At 44.1% G+C, this 21,718-nt stretch overlaps 1 protein-coding gene across 1 annotated transcript; it reads left to right on the top strand.

Moving 5' to 3' along the window:
• The first annotated feature begins 174 nt into the window (after positions 1-174).
• RACGAP1 (Rac GTPase activating protein 1) lies at positions 175-21,428 on the top strand. Its single transcript, XM_090052703.1, has 16 exons — positions 175-312; positions 4,339-4,541; positions 5,697-5,833; positions 7,217-7,286; positions 8,314-8,367; positions 10,275-10,352; positions 11,639-11,756; positions 13,093-13,223; positions 13,835-13,999; positions 14,851-14,946; positions 15,436-15,634; positions 15,759-15,864; positions 16,042-16,174; positions 16,348-16,483; positions 17,717-17,825; positions 18,546-21,428. Exons 1-16 carry the CDS (start codon positions 228-230, stop codon positions 18,619-18,621), a joined length of 1,896 nt encoding a protein of 631 aa, XP_089908829.1. The 5' UTR covers positions 175-227; the 3' UTR covers positions 18,622-21,428.
• The last annotated feature ends 290 nt before the right edge of the window (positions 21,429-21,718 follow it).

The raw sequence follows: 21,718 nt of genomic DNA, 5'->3' as shown, positions 1-21,718 counted from the left end.
ACCCTCCCACACCCGGACTAGACGTGGTTTCTCTTTTGACGCCGTCACGTTCGTAGGCCGTAACCAATGAGCGGCAGGGCACGCCGGGAGCGGCGCTGTGATTGGTGCGCGGCGGGGATTCAAACCGCGGGGCGGGGCGGGGCGGGGCGCGAGTGGCCGGTCGGACGTTGTGGATGCAGCTGTGAGGAGCCGGGGTCGGGCCTGTCCGCGCTGCGGCCTGCGGGAGCATGGAGACCGCCGCGATGAACCTGCGCAATCTGCTGGAGCAGCTCCTGCGCCAGGCCGACCTCCTCAGCGAGGGCAACGAGCTGCGTAAGTCCGGCGGGGGCGGGGTCATGGTGGAGGTGGAGGTGGAGGTGGAGGTGATCTCTCTCGTGGGATCCACGAGACTTTTGCACACACAAAAAGTAAATAAAATTTGTGGAAACGTGTGAAGGCCGGGGCGGGGGTGTTGGACGTCTGGGGTTAGTCGGGGCTTGGATGGTTGTGGACTGACCTGTGGGTTTTTTCCCAAAAATGTGGAATTGGGAAGTTGTCCAGTGCCTTAAAGAAAGCGTGATCCGATTTAGCACGTTTATTTGACTTGTATTTAGTAAACAAAACTAAAAAAATACCGCCCCATGTTAAGCTTATGTTCCAATAACCACAAGTATTTGAACCAAAATATTTGATTAGGGGAAAAAAAATAAATGTTATTCAAAGCTTTAGGTGGGAAGAAGTTTTTATTGGGATACTTGTAAAAATGTCAAGACAAGAAATAGCAGGTATTTCCCTGACCTGGTCTGTTTAAATCTAAGAAATTCAAATAATGAAACGAAGCCACTGAGAACTGCTGACACACTGATTTTAACACACCCAAAGAAGTGTGCACGTGATGTGCGGTACTTTGGTTTTGATTTGACCTGCACGGCCAATTAGGTTTATCCATAACTGGAGTTTGGTTTGGGTTATTATGTGAGTGTGGTTACAAATCAATAAAACATATACATACTTTCTCTCACACTTCCTAGGGAGAATCCCCTGAAAAATCTTAATTGCAACTTTGAAACTGCCCAGCTTGTCTAATATCGCATTGGCATCCATTCATTGTTACTAATGAATTTGATGCAACTGTGAATTTTTAGAAATGGAAAATTTCCCACAGACAAATAAAGCACTGGCAAATTTTTCTGCCCCACGTCTCTGTGACTGACTCTCAGATTTGGCTGATTTGGCTTGGACCGGTAAAATTTTCCTTAAAGTGCCTAGTGCAGGCAGCCTGGCTCTGTTTGGCACTCTGGATTTGGGGGCGGTTTTGCTCTATGGGAGCCTGAAGGGACAAGTTGAGGTCTTGGAGAGGATTCATCATGACTATATTTAAAACTTGGTGTTTACAGAGTTTGTAAGTAAAAGCTGATATGGGTTTTTTGTGGGCCACATCTTGGTCACCCCAGCTTCTAACTTGGCTTTGAGAAGTAATGCTTGCCACTTGTTTTTGCAGATCCCGAGGGTGCTGGGGAGAGTCAGTACTTTGACACTGGGGGCTAAGGGTTGTGGCGGGGGGGAAAGCTTTGGCTAGAAACAGATTTGTGAAGTTTGCTCTGGTTGTAACTTTGCAGGATGACATGGGCTTGTTCCCTTTAGGGAGGTGTTAAACAGCTAAAGCAAATTGGCTTTTTACTTTCGAATCAATAGTTGTATACTTATACAGCTGAATGGAGTTATAAGACCAGGCATCCGTAATACTTCTCTACATCTGCAGGAGCATATTGCAGCACTTCTGAATTTATTATGTCTTTCTGGTGCATTAACCTGCAACATTAATGTTTTATCTTTTTCATGTTGGTTTCATAGCAGTGGGTTTGTGCTGATATATGTTAACTTGTTAGAAAGGCCAGCTTTTTATTTGGAGTTGCCTTAACGTGGCTGGAAAACTCGCCTCATGCCCTGGATCTGACCTGTGGGTCTTCTCATGGGCTGGGTCCAGCCCAGGGCTTGAGGCAGCTTGGGCATGAAGCATGTGATAGTAAAGTCTGTTTGAAAAATGGTACAACTGCTTGGGTGAATAGTTGGAATCAAAGCCTCTCTGGCAAACCCAGGAGAGGAGGACAAGGGTTTGCAGAAAGTTGGTTTGGTACCTTTACTTAAAGAAAGCAGGAAGAAGCCTTTTCATTAATGAATAAAGGGATACTTTATTTTCTTCTCTTGCATTGTTCACTAGTGTTTGTTAGCCATGTTAGTTTGGTGGATGCTGGGATAGAGTCAGCGTGAGCTTTCATAGGCAACAGTCTACTTTCTCAGATGCTGTGACTGGAATGGCAGAGAGAAGAATGTATTAAAAAAGACAATGTTGGGAGGAGAGGTAAGAAGTGGGTTGATTAGATCAGTTGACATGAGTAACATAGATAACACCTGGAGGGGTGCCAGAGTTAACAGCCAGCCTAGGTAAGGGGAGGATAATCCACAACTGAACCATTTCCAGCTGTCACTGATTGGGATGGGAGCTGGTTCACAATTGATACAGGTCAGAGGTCCACAGACACAGTGTCTTGGCCCTGGAGGTAGAACAGTTACCTTTTTAGGCATTGAAGTGCTGTGGGTCTGACATCAGGTGGTAGGAGTGACCGCCCAGCCCAGAATGCCTTGTTGCAGGTTGGGAGGGTGTGCTCACATGTGAGCACACCCACGCACCCTGCTTCAGAGCACATATGTGTGCTTGTATCTACGTTTTGGGAGTCCCAGGGAATGTGGTTGGGGGTGTTTTCACTTTTCTACTTTCCCTTTTACCCTAAACAGAGTTCAGTGACATTTTAGTAGCCTGTACTTGACTGAAACCTTCAGTGTGCTGGGGGGAGTACCTGGACTAGGGGTGCCCTGATTAAAGATTTTCTTTGTTGATACTGATAGCTGTTGATTAACCAATTGTACCAGCTGATGCAAAATTACTAAATATTACTTATCAGATTGGCAAGGCATTTTAAATTACTGATATAAACCTTGTATTTATCTGTTATGCATTTATCACACACATGCACATATCCTGCTTGCTCTGGCCCTTGTTGAGGAAAGCAGTGACCACCCTATTCCCATGCATGTTGCTCCCTTGCCCATGGCTCCTACCCACAGCCCTGCTCCCTGTGCTGCTGTCCTGTAGGAGTAGGGTGGACTCTTGTGCAGACAGTGGCACTGGTTGTATTTGGAGCCCCAGAGCATGTTACTGCCTCACCACTGGTGGGTCCCACACAGCTGAGCTCCCATGGTTGCTGGGGAGAAGCTGCTTTTGCAAAGGTGTCTGGTGCCCAGCAGAAGAGAAAGCCCTTTACCCCCATGTGCACCCAACCCAACATCTCCCTGGTGCTCAGGCCCCTGCTACCCACCTGGCATTTCTTTGGCAGCAGCAGGAGCTGGTAATAGTCCCTTTGTTGCTGAGTGTGCCTGTGATTGCTCCCCGGTGCCCTCTCCCCTTTCCACTGCTTGCCAGGGGTAGGCTCAGGCTGGCAGCAGGGTGCGAGGACTGGACTATGCTCACTGGGGTACTTTGGGCACATGGCCCCAATTATTGGCTACAACCAAAAAAACCCAATAGCTGATAAGGTCATATCTCCTTTTATTGGTGCTGATCTGATATCGGTGCATCCCTAACTTGAACCCATACTTTTGTGTTCCCAGGGCTTGCGGGGGCGTGATGAGAAGCTGCAATTGAGTAGGCAGTGAGGACACAGGTGGCAGTTAGAGGTTTTACTGAACAAGAATACAAGGGACATTGATTAAAAATGTGCCAACAAAAGGAAAATGGGGGTTCATAGAGGTAAGAGTATCAAAGCAGCCACTTGCAGCAATGGGAGGTGCACAGGTGAGAAGCAGTACAGTGTGGGATGCCTGGAGGACCAACCAGATCTGTGTAATGGAGTGCTTGTTGTCCCCATGTAATGCTGACCCAGTTAAAGTACTCGTTTTGGGGTTTTTTTCCAATACACTTTTTGAACCTTTTCAGGCAGCTTTACATGGTTTAATGGGCTTGAGCATCTTTCTCTTTCAGGCTTAGACCATGTTTAAAATGGGCTGTGTTACATGTGCCCGTACCCCCGTTGAGACCGTGGTTGATACAGTTCAGTCTGTGGATGCTCTCTTGTTCTGCCACTTCATGCTCGTTATTCTTTAAAAGGTGGTGGTGGTGGTGTCTGTTTGTTTGTGTTGGATTTTTTCTTTGCCATTTTTTTCCCCCTCATTTTCATGTAATGGTGGCCGCTCTGAGATCAGTCATAGAGTGCCCAGGGAAGTTAACTTTCTGCCATGGGCTTTTGTGTGTTTCTGAAACTGGCTGCTGGTTAAGACTCGGAGTGTCTGTCCTCTCCTCAGAGTTTATTCAATTGGCAAAGAACTTTGAAGACTTCCGAAAAAAGTGGCAGAAGGCAGAGCATGACCTGGCCAGGTACAGGGACCTTCTTATGAAAACAGAAACAGAGTGCAGTGCGCTGGATGTCAAGTTGAAACATGCTCGCAATCAGGTGGATGTGGAGATCAAACGAAGACAGCGAGCTGAAGCAGACTGTGAAAAGCTGGCAAGTATTGTATTACCTATCCTGATTCTTTTAAATCAGGGTGTCGAAGTCATTTGGACCCGTGGGCTAGATCTATGTTGCAGGGCTTCTCAGGAGCTGTATGAGGGGGGTCATAGAGGTAAGACTATCAAAGCAGCCACTTGCAGCAATGGGAGGACTTGAGTCCCTTCCGACCCTAGAAACTATGGAACTATGATTCACCTCTGACAGCTGTTTGGAGCTACTGCATGGACATAGCCCCTCAGTGTACAGTATGCTACTGGGACTTTTCCCCTTCTCCCCCAAACTTTTTCTTCTGGTGCTGATTTTAATCGCTAATGGCAACCAGAAGCCTCAAACTTGGGGTTTGGGATTGAGTGGCAGTGATGTTCACCTCAAGTCCTGGAGCTGTGCCCAACTAAGCAGTTCTGGCTGTCATGCTGAGAAGCCCTGCAGGCTGCCATTTAACTCGGGCTGCCGGTTGGACAAGCCTGACCTAAATGAATGTCTTCAACCCATATAGAAGTCCATTCAAGTAAGTATCTAATAAATGACCTGTATACCTAATGTATGTTCCTTCCCCAGTGACATGTGTGGTGGGGTGTTGAGCAAATGGAGAGAAATATGTGAATCGGTAGAGGACGCCACAAAAGTGTGACTTCGCAATATTGGAGCCTCCTGAGGCAAACCTCAACAAATGCCAGGAAGTTGCCCCAGAAATCTTCTGGTTTGCTGTGAGGCCTTTTGTCGCAGTTCCTCTCCATCTCTGAAGTTTAGCAACAGTCGTGTTTTCTAACTGCAGGTGTGGGGTTGAATTTTGTAGAGGACTTCTTGATTTATGGGAGACATGAACTAGTACATCTGGCATCAATAAATGAATCTTTTGTTCCAAGAAATCTATTTTGGAGTATCACATAGCCTTTCACTCTAGGTGCTGGTTGGATCCAAGTGAACTTTGTAGCTGCAATTAAATTGGATTTGTTACCTCTTGAAGGTTGAAGGCAGTGTAGGGTGGGACATCAATTGTACTTTATCAGCATTAATATGCTGTTGGTGTAGCAAGCTTCTCAGAGTCGATCTGTGTAATGATGTATTCAACGTCTTATCATCTCACTTGCCATAAATCTGGAGCGAAGCTCCATCCCCAGGCTACTTCTGATAATTTCTGCCTTACAGGAGCGTCAGATCCAACTGATTCGAGAACTGCTCATGTGTGATGCATCAGGCAGCATTCAACTAAGTGAAGAACAGAAGTCTGCCCTTGCTTTCCTTAACAGACCTCAAGCCCCCAGTAGGGGTTCTGGGACTAGAAGGTAGGCAAGGCAGCAGTTTGACTAAGCAAGACAACTAAGTAATGTAAAGGCATCTAAGGACTTCTATATGAGGTTTAGAGCAGGTTTAGGTGTATGGGAAAGAAAGAAAAGAATTCTATTACTTGCTTTTTTTTACTTCCCTTGGTACTGTATCCCAGAATTTCAGATGACCTCTTCCTCAAACTAATCTAATATATTTTTTTTTTTTTTAAAGTTTGAAAATTGAATCCTAATGTTTTACACATGGTAGGATTATAGGTGGATTGGAAGCAGTGGAGAGAGCATTCATGGGAAGAGTGCTCTCAAAGCATGCAACAAAGCTGCTTTGTGAGCACTCTTCCTATGCATGTTCTTGTAAAAGATTTTCTTGTGATGTAGCAGTACTAAACTACATGTTTGTAACCAAGCCCACACATCAATGCTGTACCTGAAGGTGCTAAAAGAGGAGTCCAGAAATGCTGCTGGGCACCAAATCCGCTCCAAAGATCTTTGGTATTACATTCGGATCTAGGATTCTATGTGGAAGACTAATGAAACTTCTGTGCACTGGATAACCTGTCACATAAGCAAATGATAAATCTGGAAAGACTTGTGTTTTTGAAGTGCTTCCAACTATTTGAGAGGTGATCTGATATGTTCAAAATAGTAAATGCTATGCAAATTATATATTCCCCTTTAATTTTTGTGATGCAAGATCAAAAGGCATTTAGTGAAGCTGAAAACAGTAGGCTTAAAACAAATAAGGAACTAATTGTCACAAGATATCACTATGGCCATAAACAGGTTATGCATAGTTCTGCTAGTATTTTCTGGGATGGCTGTAAATCTTCATGGGTCATAAACCAACCTTAAACTGAGGGTGCTTACAAAGAGTATTCCTCTGTGGGACAGGATATTCCAGAACTGTTTGCTGAGCCGCCTTGCAGCTTCTGCAGAAGTATCAGAGTAACTGTATTGGTGAATAGTAAATTAGATGAACATCTCATTTCATTGATCTATAACTTGTTGTCCTGTCTTGTTTGGTATTTAAATAGTCTTAGCTGGGTGTTTTAAATCTAATGCTACAATACAAAAAGTTGAGTGGGAAGTGTAGGTGAAGAGTTTGCTTTTCTTGTTTGTGCTCTATAATTTGTATTTTGGGCAGAGGTTGATAGTAGCTGGAAGAAGTGGAAATTGTATAGAGAAAGGGGGAGGGAGGAGGAGAGTATGAACTCCTTGAATGCTGAGGAAATGCCACAAAATATTACCAGGCTTAATTTCAGTTGTTTTATGTCCTGGCTCTGGGGTCCAGGTCAGTAAGCTTGCCCTGGAATCACAAAGTGAAATGTAGGTAAAACCTCAAAACTAATGGATTTATTTACTTTACTTTTTTTTTTTTTTTAGACTTTCAACAATTGATGAATCTGGCTCAAATCTATCTGACATCAGCTTTGACAAGACTGATGAATCATTGGTAATGTCACTTTGACAATTATTTACTTTCTGTCTGCCTAGAGCCACTTCAGCAGTGCAGTGTCTTCAAACGTTGCCCATAAAAGCACTGTGGTATATGCATATATCCAGTAAAGTGTTAGAAATTGCTATCCTGTGTGTAAGCATACTGTGCATGATGGCAGGCTAAAGACATAAATTGTCCTAGGCATTGAAAGAAAAGCAGTCATGATGGTAGGCTGTGGCTATAGTCATGTTACAGCATGACTGCCTGCAAAGGACAAGTTGACATTACCCAGTCCAGATAAAACATTTGTACCTGTCTGGTTCATTGGCAGTGTAAATCTGAGCATAGGGGGAAACTTGTCTTTTTGAGGTGAGCTAGTTCTGTAAATGTTGTGCAGTTAATGCAGTGGTTCTGCTTATGGAAACATGAATTTTTTTAAGATCACTCCAGAAACTGGCACTGGTAGCCAGGGTACCTATTTGAAAATCAATCACCTGCATGAGGGGGAGCCTGTACTCTGAAGCTTCAGACAGTGGAGTACTTGCCCTGCCACACATCCTAAAAACTTGCTAAGCAAAACTTAAATAGTGTATTTGAATGGTGATTCTACTGATATGTAAATACTCTTAAGTTTGCATCAATGTGCAGTTTCATGGTATGGCAAGATTGTGGTATAGAATGAGATCAACGCTATCTTTATTTGATACAATATGAATTGTTTCACGCATAGTCATTCTGGATGGAACTTTTATGAAAGGGAGCAGTCGATGAAAAGACTGAAGGATTTCAGAGCCTGGACTTGTCAGTAATTGCTCCTTATCTGTGCTATCAACATCTAAACAAACGTAGGCATGGAGTAGTATATGATACTTAATTTCCTGGTTCTAGCCTTCCGCAGGTTAGGAGTAGAGCCAGAAGATGCACTGAATTTATAACAGATGGTATTAAACAGACCAGAATGTGTCTAGACTACTGTTCACTAAAATATATTTAATGAAAGACATTACCAGTACGCTAACTTGATGCTTTGCCATTCCTATAGGATTGGGATTCTACACTGGTGAAGACCATTAGGCTGAAAAAGAGAGAGAAACGGGTAAGTTCTGTCTCCTTTTTTTTTTTTTTTCCTTTTGGTAATTCATGGGCAGTCTGGAGTACATATGGGTGGCGTATCCCTCTGTAGTGGTTCTGCTGTCACAGTGGATTCTGAGCTGGTAGTCACATCCAACTTCAGACTAATCAGATCTCTTAAAAGTCTACCTGTAGGCAAGAGAAGAGAGATTCCTGCTTAGTTAATCTATAGAGCTGAAGAACCTATATGGTACAATTCCTAGTTCCTTGCATTTGAGCTTTGTTATAATCACGGGAAAATCTGGTAAAACCCAGATGATTTTTTTTCCCCTTTAAAGGATAAAAACATGGGAAATGGTGGGTTTCCCCGTGCAGGCTGGCAGTTTCAGCCTGCAAGGGGCTGCAGGGAGCAGGAAGAGGGGGGTGCCATGTGCCGGTGAGTGTGTACACATACACATGGGCTCCAGGCTGGAGAGCAGCTCCCCTAGATAAATTGGGATGGGGGTGGTGAAACTGAGGCCCTTATAATGTGGGGGAAAAGGGAGTTGGGCTGGGGCTGCTGTCGAGCTGGGGTGGTGCATTGGCCTTGGGGCCTGGGGCTGGAATGCACTGCCTCAGGACCCATGTGAGGGCCATGGCACCCATGTATAGATGCACACATGCCCATGGTGCCCCTGCTGACTGCCCTCCTGCTCCCCATGGCCACTTGCAGGCTGGAACTTTGCCAGCCTGTAAGGGGAAACCCACCATTTCTCTTTTAATGGTAAAACCCAGATTTTCCCACACTTTTTCCATGGTGAACAGAAAACCCAGATCACTGATCAAAACAGAACTCAAATGCAAGGAACTAGGAATTTTTAACATATAGGTACTTCGTCTCTATATAGGAGCTCTGCTAGCCTACAGCAAGCAGCCCTCACCCGATATGTTCTCACCTGCCTGCTCACCAGGTCCACTCTGGCTGTGCTGCCCATGGAGGGGGCTGCAGACCTGGGTACCTGGCCTCATAGCCCTAGCAGCTGGGGGCCCCCTCTTGCAGGGTTGGAGGGATGGGGGCTGTGGTTGGTGAGTGAGGGGCACTGGCAGGGCCCAGGGAGTTGTGGGTGGGGAGGGAGGGGGTTGGCATAGGCAGGGCACCCACATATCAAGGCTGCTCAGTGCCACAAACCAGGGGGGCGGGGGCAACGACAGCTGCAACTAGACTCGCGTCCTAGTGAGTGAAGGGGGCAGGGGGAGCTCTGATTTGTCCATGATAACCTCAGGATCAAATGCCAAAACGTATAGGTACTTAAAGTTTATTTTTTTTTTATAGTGATTGAGGCATTGGTAGGCTTCCAAATTGCTTTTAAAATTGTAAAAAATCAATACGCTGTTGTCTTCAGCTGATACAGTGTGTGCATGTGTGTACACGTGCACATACAGTAGCATTTTTTTTAATCATGGAAAAATGCAGATGGGGGGCAGGGTCTGAAACTGATTTTCCCTACGAGTTCTAGGTGGGAGTTACTTGAATGAAACTTCTTACTGGATCTTTGTCTGTTGGGTAATCTGTGTTTAGGGGAAAATCAAAGTTGTTAGTCATAAAAATGAGCTCATACCACCACTGTTGTCAGTATTTCTGGTGGATGGTGAGGGAAGAAGAGCCATACTCTCAGTTGTCTTAGGAGGAGATTTGCTGTTTGTGCCCAGATTTTCAATAGCAGTACTCCATTTGGAAAGGTGAATTTCCTGAATCCACAGAACTGAGTTAGCCAGGACAAAGCCTTGAATATTGAATCATTCCTACTAGTCATTTAGTTGCTTTAAGGCACAAGTTGTCTTGCCCTTCTGCAAACACTGAAGTCAAAGCTAATCCAGCCCTTCAGGGAATATATGTGAGAGTGGACTGAGTTTCTGGCAACTATCCCATTTAACAAGCATGCTTTCTTTTAGCGTTCATCCAGGCAGTTCACAGAAGGTCCACCAGGTCCTTTAAAGAAAGCCCGGTCAATTGGTTCCACAGCAGATCAGGTGTGTAGTCCAGCTGGCTTTGTATACATTTGAAACATTTGATTGAGAGTGTCTGTATTTTTACAGTCCTGGCTTGTAGTGAGGCCATTCTTTGAGACCAGAGCATTAAAATGCTTGCACAGGAGGCTGTCTAATGAAGTTGCATCTTGTATCTATGTTATATAGCAGGGGTGGGCAATTATTTGGGTCTGTGGGCCATGTAGGGATTGCTTTGGTGAGTTGTCATGGGCTGGCTCATCTCTTTTCCTCCCCAGTGCAATAGCTCACCAAAACACCCTAAGAGGCATTGCTCTGTGCTCGGTCGGGTGGCTGGGAGCAACATCCAGGAGCAGGGTGGGTGTGGCCCAGGCCAGTGCTGGGATTGTGGGGCAGTGACAGCATGGGACCAGGGGCCAGGGCAGTTGTGATCCACTGCCTGAGTGCCCCTGCCTTGGGTGCTGGTTCTGTGGGCAGGGTTGTACAAGAAATGGATCATATATCTGCCCTGGGCCCTAGCCCTGTGATGACACAACCCCATAACTCTACAATTTCCAGGGAGAACAGCTGGGACCTGTGCAGGCATGGCATGCAGCCAGGTGGACTGGATGGGGCCATGGGTGAGCAGGGAACTGCATGTGGGGCCAGGTCCAGGATATTGGGACAGTGACAACGTAGAGTTGGGCCCATGGAACTTGTGCCCATTGCAGGGCCCTGCAGGCAGCAGATTCCAGCTCTGACCCCATGCTGTCACTGCCCCAGGTTCCCACCCCGTGATCCTGGTTTTGCCCACACATCCTGTTCTCAAATACTCCCTGTCCACCTGCAGCCCCAACCCATCTGCCTGGCTGCATGCTCTGCCTGTGTAGGTCCTGTCCCTGATGATGGGTGCAGGGTAGACTTCCTGGGGTGCCCAGGCAGCAGGGCTGAGTCTGGCAGCAGCACCTGGAAGGTACTGCTGAGGCTGCCTGGTAGCAAGCCTGGCTGCCGTGCCACCCCAGCACCTCTATGCGCCTTGGCGGTGGGACCAGCCGCACATACCATGGCTCAGGCTGTGCCATGTCTGGGCTGGGTGGAACTGAGGGACCCGCTAGGGGCCGGATAAAATCTCTGTGGGCTGTATTTTGCTCACCCGTGTTTAATATAGCGTCTTTTAAAGTCTGTTGCTCTTGTTATTTCCCAGAATTAAATCAATATGATTTAGTTCAAAGACAGACAATTGATGATGGGTCTGGACCAAAAAACTAAAATGTTTTGCCATATTGGGTAGCAAACATTTTTTGTTGCTGAACCTAGATTTATCATTTCAGGGAAATGAATCCATTGTTGCAAAAACAACCCTCATGGTCCCTAATGATGGTGGCCCGATTGAAGCCATCTCCACTATTCAGACTGTACCGTACCGTCTCAGAAGTCAAAGGAAGACGGGTAGGTATCAAACTTATCCTAGTTTTGATGCACAAGGCTCTTGCTTGTCCCTAACCTTTTCATCAGTTGCTGCCTATATTCTTACAGCAACTAGTACATGTGGTGATTTTTTTTTTTTTTTTTTTTTTTTTTTTTTTTTTTTTTTTTTTTTTAGTTTTCATGTTTAAGAAAAATGCTGGGAAATTCAAGAAATGGTACTGGCTATTAGTAAAGTTAATGAGCAGGAATTATGCTTGGCAATGTTCGTGTGTGGTGGTTTTTTTTTGGGTTTTTTTTTTTCCACAGTGGATAAATTAGCCAAGTATTTTTCCTCTGCCATCGTTTAATAGTCTTATTAGTGTTTAATATCTACAACCGCACAAGAAAATAAGATAGGCAAAATTCCAAGGACATTTTTTCTGAGGCACCAGCTATCTCCCATTTCTGCTATAATTGGAGTGAAGTGAATGTCTTGAGTTGATTAACTAAATGGGACTTCCTTGCGGGCATTCTGTTCTTTGCTGGGAAACTCAAATTTTAGCTAATTATTTAAAAACAAATGTGGGTTACTTTTTATAACAAAATATAAAGATCTTTATATAGGATTGATGCAGCACAGTGGGGCATGCCCCTGAGTAGGCTCTGTAACAGTTTTTATGCTTTTAGTTCAGAGAGAATGAAATTTAAAGGAAGGGTAGAGCCAAACTCCTTCCTTCCCCTTCTCTTCTTTGTTCCTAAATGTGTCTAATAATTAAAACTTCTATAACTGTTGTGTATGCAGGTACTCTGACTGCAGTGGAATGACTGTTTTAGTATTGCTTTTTTTAATATTCAAAAGAAAAGGGGTTTTTTTATGCCAGAATCATTAAAGACGCTATCCAAAACAACACCATAATGTTCTTGTATTAGCATTTACTGTCAAAGTTCCCTCAGGATGTTGCAGTAACTGAAGATATACTTCACCTTCAATTCTTCACCTTCAATTATTTTTAAAAGCAATTTCCCTAGCCTTGCTTGAGGGTTTAAGCAAAGTCAGTTAGGCTGTATACAGCTGCCTAGCTTTGCTAGGTATGTCAAAAAAAGTGATTGCCTTTTAAGGGTCTAGGAGCACAACACTAAATAATTAGCTATCAACTACCAGTTGTACCTTTTTAATAGCTTCTGGTAGTTCTGTTGTCTTTGGGACAACACAGATGCCAGTTACAGCCCATAGAGGAATGCCAGATGCATGTTGACCCCAAACCAGTAAAGGCAATTTCCTGTCAGTATCTACACGCCTGTGTTCATAATTTATTTTGTCTTGATGCGGAAGACTACTGGAAACTTATTCTAGAGCTCTTTCCTCCTTGTCTTTCAGCCAGTTTACAACCCTGGAGCTGCGACTCAAGCCTGGGCAGCAGACAGCTGGAATCCAAATCTGAAAATGATGGCTCTAGCACTCCTCAGAGCAATGGAGGAACGAGGCTGCATGAATTTGTATCAAAGACGGTAGGTATAGGTTGTAAGAACCTGAGCAGATGCTTCCTTTCAGTTATTGTGTGCACGCATGCATGTGTGAGAACGAATCATTCATTACATCTGTACACCACAGAGAGAAGTGTAATACATGGCCACAGTTATCCAAAGGCGTTTGGCAGTTGCAACTCTGGGATACCAATGAACCTTGAATTCTCTTCTAGGATGTATGTAGACATGACTAAATCTTCATGTCGGCATACTGCTGTGAAATGCCTCTCGCAACCAGGCTGAGTCAGCCATGTTATACTTGAGCCTGAAGTTTTAACAGCTGAAGGTTCAGCCCTAAATATTCAGAGGGCAGACTTCCTGGTGCATGCCCCCCATAACCATAAGAAATCCCAGGACTAAGGGAATAATGTAACTGCAGGATTTGCTAGAAGCTAAATTTTACCAGACATTGATAAGGGGATTTTGAACAAACTCCTGCATCCTTTATTCTTCATACAAAACAACTTGATTGTCTTCTGTGGTTTGCTGTCTGCAGAGTAGGAGACTGCCCAATCTATCTATTCAACTAAGCAATGTCTGCTTTAGTACCTTTTACGTAACCAGTTCTGCTCTTGCATGCTCATTGTTTCCAGGTTATCAAGCCAGAGTCTTGTGTTCCGTGTGGGAAGCGGATCAAGTTTGGGAAATTGTCCTTGAAGTGCAGGGACTGTCGTGTGGTGACTCATCCAGAATGCCGGGACCGCTGCCCCCTTCCTTGCATCCCTACCTTAACGGGCACTCCTGTTCGGATTGGAGAGGTATGGCTAAGACCTGCCCCTGACCTGGGGAGGGCTGGGAGAATTAGACCAGGCCTAGGACCCCATAACTTTTTTTTTTTTTTTTCTATGCAAAAGATGACTTGTTACAGTATTAGGTGGATTATCTGCTTTCTTACAGCCATAGAAAACTTCTAAAAACAGCTTGTTAAATAAACCCAAGAATGCTAGGATTGTTTTGAGGGGGTGTAGTTTTGTGGTAGCTCTGGAAAACACCCCTGAAGGAAAGCATTGTCTTCTGGTTCCAGCAGTATCTGCTAATGTGGCTTCCTGTTCTCTAGATGAGCTAGTGTCTTCAGTTGCACCTCATGTCTTATTTGAAGTTTTGGGTAGAATAAGTTTTTGCCAAGCTTAGGCTGGTGAATGATGGCACAGCTATTTTGAACAGCCTCCAACTTTAACCTAGATTCCTCCTTGCTGACAACTTGCGGTAGTTCTTCTTTTCTCTGCTCTTAAGCACGGAGGACAGTTTAGATATTGTAGTACACTTCTGATTCTAGTACCCAAGTGCCAGTTTTTTATGATGCTTTATTAAATGGCAGTGTTACTTGTCTTCTCTCTCCTTCATATATACTGGTGTATTCTACCTGTAGGGTTAAGTTAGTCACCGTTCCTCAATGACAGTGTCAGGAAATAAGATGCCTTTATGAAGAAGGGAAATCTCTAACTCTGTTGGAATATGTGATGTTTACTCTGGGTTTGGGAAATGAAAATACGCTGAATGCTTTCCGTAGGCCTGATGGGGCCTCTTGAGAGAGGGCCCTATCCTGAAGCCAGCATCCTGAAGTTCATACATGTCAGTAACTAAAAAATGGGTCTGTTCCTCCTTTTAGGGGACTCTGATGGACTTTGTGCCTGTTACTCCTCCGATGATCCCTTCCATTATAGTTCATTGTGTTAATGAGATTGAACAGCGAGGGCTGCATGAGGTAAGGATGTGTGAGAATGGTAATTGGATGAGTTTTGATGTTAATTGTGTGAAATAAGGGTCGCTTGTTAAAGGTGTTTGTAATATAGATGAGTCTTCTACTAAGCAGTATGTGTATACTTCCAAAGTTCTAGTGCCATAGCTATGTTCAGTAGGGATGTGTCAAGATGAAACCCTGTAGCCAGTATAGTTGTGCTGCCAGGCTCTTGATGTAGATGCAGATCTGCCAACAGAAGACACACCTCTGGCAGCTGAAAAACTCTTGGCAGCATATAAGGCTAAACCAGAGAGCTCTGTTACCATGCTAAAAGCAGCAACAGTAGCCCTATAATGGAGACAATTACATAGTGACAGAATAACAGTCGGTACCCAAAGTCCTCAATTTGGGTTGAGACCTGGGGGCAGGAGTCTAATCTTGTCAAGAACCTGTTTTATGTTGGACATGTGCAAGTGATGTTCCTGGCTTTTTATCATTGCTTTCTGCTAACAGACGGGCCTGTACAGAATTTCAGGCTGTGACCGGACAGTGAAAGAACTGAAGGAGAAATTTCTTCGAGGGAAGATGGTGCCCCTGCTCAGCAAGGTGGATGATATCCATGCCATCTGTGGCCTTCTTAAAGACTTCCTACGGAGCCTAAAGGAGCCCCTCCTCACCTTCCGGTTAAACAAGACCTTTATGGAGGCAGCAGGTGAGGATGTGCTGAATGTCACATACAGCATGCTTGCTTGGACAAAAAAAAAAGATGTTTACCTAATCCTTTCTCTCTCCTTTTCTTTTCTCCCCTCTTTCCCACCATCACATCCCTCTCCAAGAAATTTTGGATGAAGACAACAGTGTAGCTGCAATGTACCAGGCTGTTAGTGAGCTTCCTCATGCCAACAGAGACACTCTGGCTTTCCTCATGATTCACCTGCAGAGGTGAGGTCAGCTACTTAAGTGGCACTGTCATTTTTCTTTTTTTTTCCCTAAAGGCTTACACTAGTGGCTGAGACATAGGAGCCTTTACTCTGGAAAACTTGAAAATTCAGGGTGCTGAGAGATTTGGCTTTGTAAGAAATGGGTTTTTTATCTACCTTTTTACTTTCTTTTGTTTAGAGTATCTCAGAGCCTAGACACTAAGATGGATATTACTAACCTAGCTAAAGTCTTTGGACCAACAATAGTTGCCCATGCTGTCCCTGATCCTGATCCTATGACACTACTACAGGACACTAAACGACAACCTAAGGTAGGTCAGCAGCCAGGACACTGAGTTGGAATGTGGATGTCAGGCATGTGAAGTGCATAAGTTTATCCTGATGAAGTATCCCTGTATACCAGCTTACTATGACAGCGTATCAAAACCTGTCAGTTGTGGCTTGAATATAGTGGCAAGCTGTGCACTAATGAGTGTTTCTGTAGGTGGTTGAGCGACTCTTGTCACTGCCAGTGGAATACTGGAGCCAATTCATGGTAGTGGAGCAAGAAAACATTGACCCGGCACACATAATTGAAAACTCCAATGCCTTCTCAACTCCTCAGAAACCAGAGGTCAAAGGTAGTACCAGAGTTTTGCTCTGTCAGATCTTCAACCATGACCAAGCATCTATTCCAGGGGTGGGCACTTATTTTGGGTGGAGGGCCACTTACTGAGTTTTGGCAAGCCATCGAGGGCTGCATGACAGGCAGCCAGAGGCAGATAAATGTTTTCTAAGTTGATGTTTTGTTTTTTAGGGGACCCGCAGGCTGGATAGAATGGCCTGGTGGGCTGCATCTGGCCTGCAGGCTGAATTTTGCCCACCCGATCTATTCTAACCAAAACAATAAGTCCAAAAATGGCCAAATTTACTGCTGCTGACCCCTGTAGTTTTTATCAATACCAAAGGTTGTTTGGTAACTGGTGGCTTTGCTTTTCAAAAGGTATTCATTGATCTCTTTCAGCCCCAGGAAATAGATCCCCAGTGTGAAACAAGGCTAATGCTTGGTTCCTAATCCCAAACCTCTGCTGGTAATTGCAACCTGTCGCTTAAATTAGTGAGAGTCTGATGCTTACTCCGTCTCTGTTTCAGGAAATATAGGCTTCTTCTAATCGACTGCAAAATGTAGAGCGACTTTTTTTTTTTCCCCATAGATTTTACAGACAATAGGGCTGGAAGGGACCTTGGAAGATCGAGTCCAGCCCCCTGCCTGAAGGGCAGGAGGTCAGTTGGGGTCATAGGATCCCAGCAGGACAAGCATCCAATTTGTTCTTGAAGGTGTTCAATGTAGGTGCTTGAACCACCTCTAATAGCAGGCTGTTCCAGACCATGGGGGCTTGGACAGCAAAGAAATTCTCCCTTATGTCCAGCCTGAAACGGTCTGGCAGTAGTTTTATAATTGTTCAACCTTGTCATCCCTTGGGGTGCTTTGGTGAACAAACGGTCCCCCAGATACTAGTGGTCACCCCTGATAAACTTCTAGGTGGCCATTTGCATTGTCAGCAGGGTGAGGGAAGTGACACTGGGCAGGACAAATCAGATGCTTTCTTTTGAACTCCCACTATCTGCTGTTGGCATTAACATACTTTTTACATACAAATGCATACTGAAAGTGGCTCTTCGGCAGCAAAGCTAGTTTAACGTTGCAGGATAACTTGGGTTAGCTCAGTAAATCTGAAATCAGTGTTTCTGCAGATAACTTCACTTACCTTGAGAAATGTTGTCTTGTATGCAAGGTATCCTAATACTGTGGGTTTTGTTTTTGTTTTTTGTTTTTTAAATCCCATCCCACCCCACCCTTCTCATCTGCAAAGTGAGCGTGCTGGGTCCTCTCACCACTCCTGAGCGGCAGCTGATAAAGACTCCTTCATCTAGCTCTCTATCCCAGAAAGTCAGATCTACACTCAGCAAAACTACCCCCAAGTAAGTGGTAGCATGTGCTTTGGGAGTTAAAAAAATTTGTTTGAGGTACTGCATTGGTCCAAGTACTGTTATGTGCTCAGTGCTTATCATCCAAATGCACTGAATTGAAATAGGCCTTTGTGAACAGATAAGAATTTGGGAACAGCTAGATCCACTTATGATTCAAAGGTTTTTGGAAAGTTACTACACAACCAACTATGATCTCTAAATGTGGCCAAAATAATGATATTTGAGTCAGTGCCTTCTGTATAACCAGAGACTACACTCAGTGCTTTATATTGATAGAGCTCTGGCTACAAGCTTATAAGCACATGGTAATCAGGGGCACGTGAGGTGAGAACTTTGAAAGTGGAGAAATCTACAGGACTTGATCTGTCCTTCGGGACAAATATGAGACCAGTTGGTAGCTCCTTGAAAACCACCCATGGTCCATCCCTGCTTCATGGTTTCCAGTGAAGCTCATCACAGGGTAGCTGATGCAAGGAGGCCCTCTCTTCAGTTAAACTGTACTTAACTTCCAGGATCCAGCAATAACCATGTTGATCCTAAACAAAGGCAAGAAGGTGGGGGGGGTACAAATTAGTGAAAAGTTAGAGGAGGGTGAAAAGATAACTGTCTGGGATCACAGCACAATGTGGAGGGGAGAGGGGATGGCTGCTCATTCAGCAGTATCATGAGGACTGCTATAGAAGTGACCCTCTTTCCATTTGTCTTGAATAGGTTTGGGAGCAAAAGCAGATCTGCAACCAACCTTGGGCGTCAAGGCAACTTCTTTGCCTCTCCTATGCTGAAGTAAAATGGATCTGAAGTTTCAGCCCCTAATGTGGATTCGAATCCTAGTATGCATGGCTGCAATAAAGAGCTGTATCCATTTAAAGGCTCTTGGCAACCTTGAATATTAAGATACCTTATTACACTTTTATTTGAGGCTTTTAATCCAGAGTTACTGTGCAATGTATTTTATTTAATATCTAATGCTATATTGTATTGGTTAGGAATAGCTGGCAGATTCCCTCAGTAAGTTATGGGAAAACTGTCACAGATCTTGTATTTCAAGACACTTTTTTTAAAGGGAAATTGGACACTTTCTTTTAAAGACACTTTGAAAACTATGGGATGCTTTTTGGCTCAGCAATAATCCTGCCTTTTTTTCCAAGAGAACAGCCATAATCCTTTGGGCAGCTAGTGCTGGTCCTGTGTCCAAGGAAGCAGTGAATGCTGAACATACATGCTCTTTCACTTGCTGCAACTCTGGTTTTAGTGAAAAGAGATGATTTCAAAAAGTGTGTGCGCCTGAAATTTGGCCATATGAAAAACTGGAAAAATCAGTGTTTCGCAGTATGCCACAAGTCCCGAAACGACATGTGCTGGTTGTGAAGCAGTGCAATTGATACCTGTTGTATTGAAACATGTTCTGTACTTGTATGCATTGATCATTTTTGCTTCTTTTGGTAAAGCTGGTTTGACTTGTTTCTAATGAAGTATCACTTGAACCATGACTTGTATATAGCAGAAGCACACTAAACATCTGCCAAAAAGATGATCTTGTTGGTAACAATGTCTTCAGACTCTGCACAAAGGATTATTGGGAAGGTCTCGGACACTACTAATTTTTTTTTTTAAAGTAGTACTGTCTTGCTTGCTGATGGAATGGGGTGCTTATTAGTGTTGCCGAAGATTTTTAGAAAATGATTTTTTCCAAATACAGACAGATACTAGTTTGCCTAACTCAGTGCTACATCTAAAGATTTGTTTAATCAATATAAGTGTTTGTAACAGTCTTCTCCGCATTAAATTCCTGGAAACGATCTGGACCTTTGACGATATACGAAGTAAGCTTGTCTAATCTCTCCCAACAACACAGCTGGTTTAGTTAAAAACCGCTCAAAAACCTTGCTTCCTAGAAAATTTAGGGGAAACACAAGGGGATAGCGCAACTGGCTGCTTTTTGTTTGATAGCTCATTTATTAAGGTTAATTCTCTTCCCAGTGATGGACAAACCATGAGATTGAGAGATTATCAAGGCAATTAATACAAGAAAAAATGCTGTTAGCAGGAAAGCACCTAGATCTGTCAGATTTCCCAGGCAGAAAGTAGTAAGGATGTCTGAAGACTAGAGCATGTGAACAATTGCCACTGCCATTATACCCGTGTACCTCGTGAGTGTTGTTGTAATGCAAGTCACTTAAACTACTGTCAAAATCTGACTCTTAGCCTCTGTATTTTACTCTGCTTTCTAACTTTTAAAATCAGGCAGTAGTACTTGTCTAGCTCAGAAGTGTTGTGAAGATAAATATGTTAATAATTGTGTACATAATGGCAGTGGTGATAGTACACACATTTTAAACTGAAAGATTCTTATCTCTGCTTCAGTCTTTAGGCTACCCTTCCATTTGCAGGCAAAGTTTGGCCCTTTAGTGTTTCATGACACAGTTCATTTAAATGACACATTCTTAATACTCTGTACCTGGGAAATCTGTCAGGTCTAGGTGCTTTCCTGCTAGCAGTATTCTTTTTATTTTTTTTATACTGCCTTTGACAATTTCTCAGTCTCATGGTTTGTCCATCACTTGGGCAAGAACTGAGCATAATAATGAGAGGTCAAGCCAACTGCAGTATTCTGTGTTTGCAGTCCAATCCAATGAGCATAGATCTCTGTAAATACTGCATCAAAAATAATTTGACAATATCCTGATGGAGTAAAAAACTGGCCTGTCAGACATCTGAATAGAGAGGATGTGCACCATGTCCGGAGCTCCAGGCAAAAAGATTTGCAAGGTTATTACTAAGCAGAAATTCTCTTTTCTGCATGATTGAAAGAAATGAGAGATCCATTTTATTGCCGAGATGGATCTCATTTAATGCTCTTATCATTCTCTTCTGATGTCTTGAATTGGCAGCTATCCTGAGAAAACAGCACAGCCAGGGAGAGTGGAAAATTGGAAAGAGAAATTGAGTGAAGGGGGAATTCTATGAAGGGGACAGAGGCAAGGCTGTTCAGGCAATCCTCCTGTTTAGGGCTCCTGATCTTTCACAGTGCACGTTCTGTCCAACTTGTACTGTGGACTGCTCTACAAGGCAAAAGCCCTTCAGAAACTCTTTCTATCTAACTAATCTGCTGGGAAAAATAAATAGGAGCAGGGGGGATAATCAAATGGAGGATAAGTGCAAAAATAGGGAACATAAAGGGGGATAAATTGTGTGTGGAGGCTTGGAAACGGCTGGTTGCATGAAAGAGTATCGGCTCTGCATGTGCAACGTATTACTAGCCGCCTCCTGAGTTCTGAACAGAAGGTCTGAAAACTAAAACAAGGGGTGGCAAATTGAAAATGGTGAGAAGAACAAGCAATCTTACTTCTGTTCTGGTTTTTCTGTTGGTTGGCTTGTCTGACTTCGGTTTGATCAACTGCGTGTTGCACATGGGCAGTTTCCCCCCTTACTTTGTAAAGCATAGCTGCAGGTATGTGTGATCCCCGGAGATCTGCCCTAAGGGTCAGCTGGGTGGTGGATGTTGCCCTTTTTAATGTCTGGATAAAAGATGTACTAACAGTGTTTGGTGTGCTAGTAGTATTTCAAGGAATAGGAAGCTTTTTTTGAAGCAGGGTCCTAGTCCAGGTGCTTTTTTTGTGGGGGGTAACTTACTACTAAGAGCTGCATTCGGGCATGGGCTGGATGTTCATGCGCTTCAAGTCACAGTGAACGGTGTGTCCTGCTATTAATCTTTCTGTTACACTTCGTCCCCTGCTCGCTGCTCTGCACTTGGACATAGCAGGGTGTATTAGGTAAGGCCCTGTCCCTGCAGAAAGACCAAGGCAGCTTGTTGCCCAGCTTGGAGGACTTCAGTGCTCATATAAACCCTAATCTCTCTTCTCAGTGTAAAATGGCTATATGCC

Source organism: Crocodylus siamensis, chromosome 6 (genome assembly GCF_052110815.1).
Source record: "Crocodylus siamensis isolate JL-2025a chromosome 6, ASM5211081v1, whole genome shotgun sequence".
Taxonomy (NCBI): domain Eukaryota; kingdom Metazoa; phylum Chordata; order Crocodylia; family Crocodylidae; genus Crocodylus; species Crocodylus siamensis.
The sequence above is the reverse complement of the archived record's forward strand: the minus strand, read 5'-3'. Positions and strand labels throughout refer to the sequence as shown.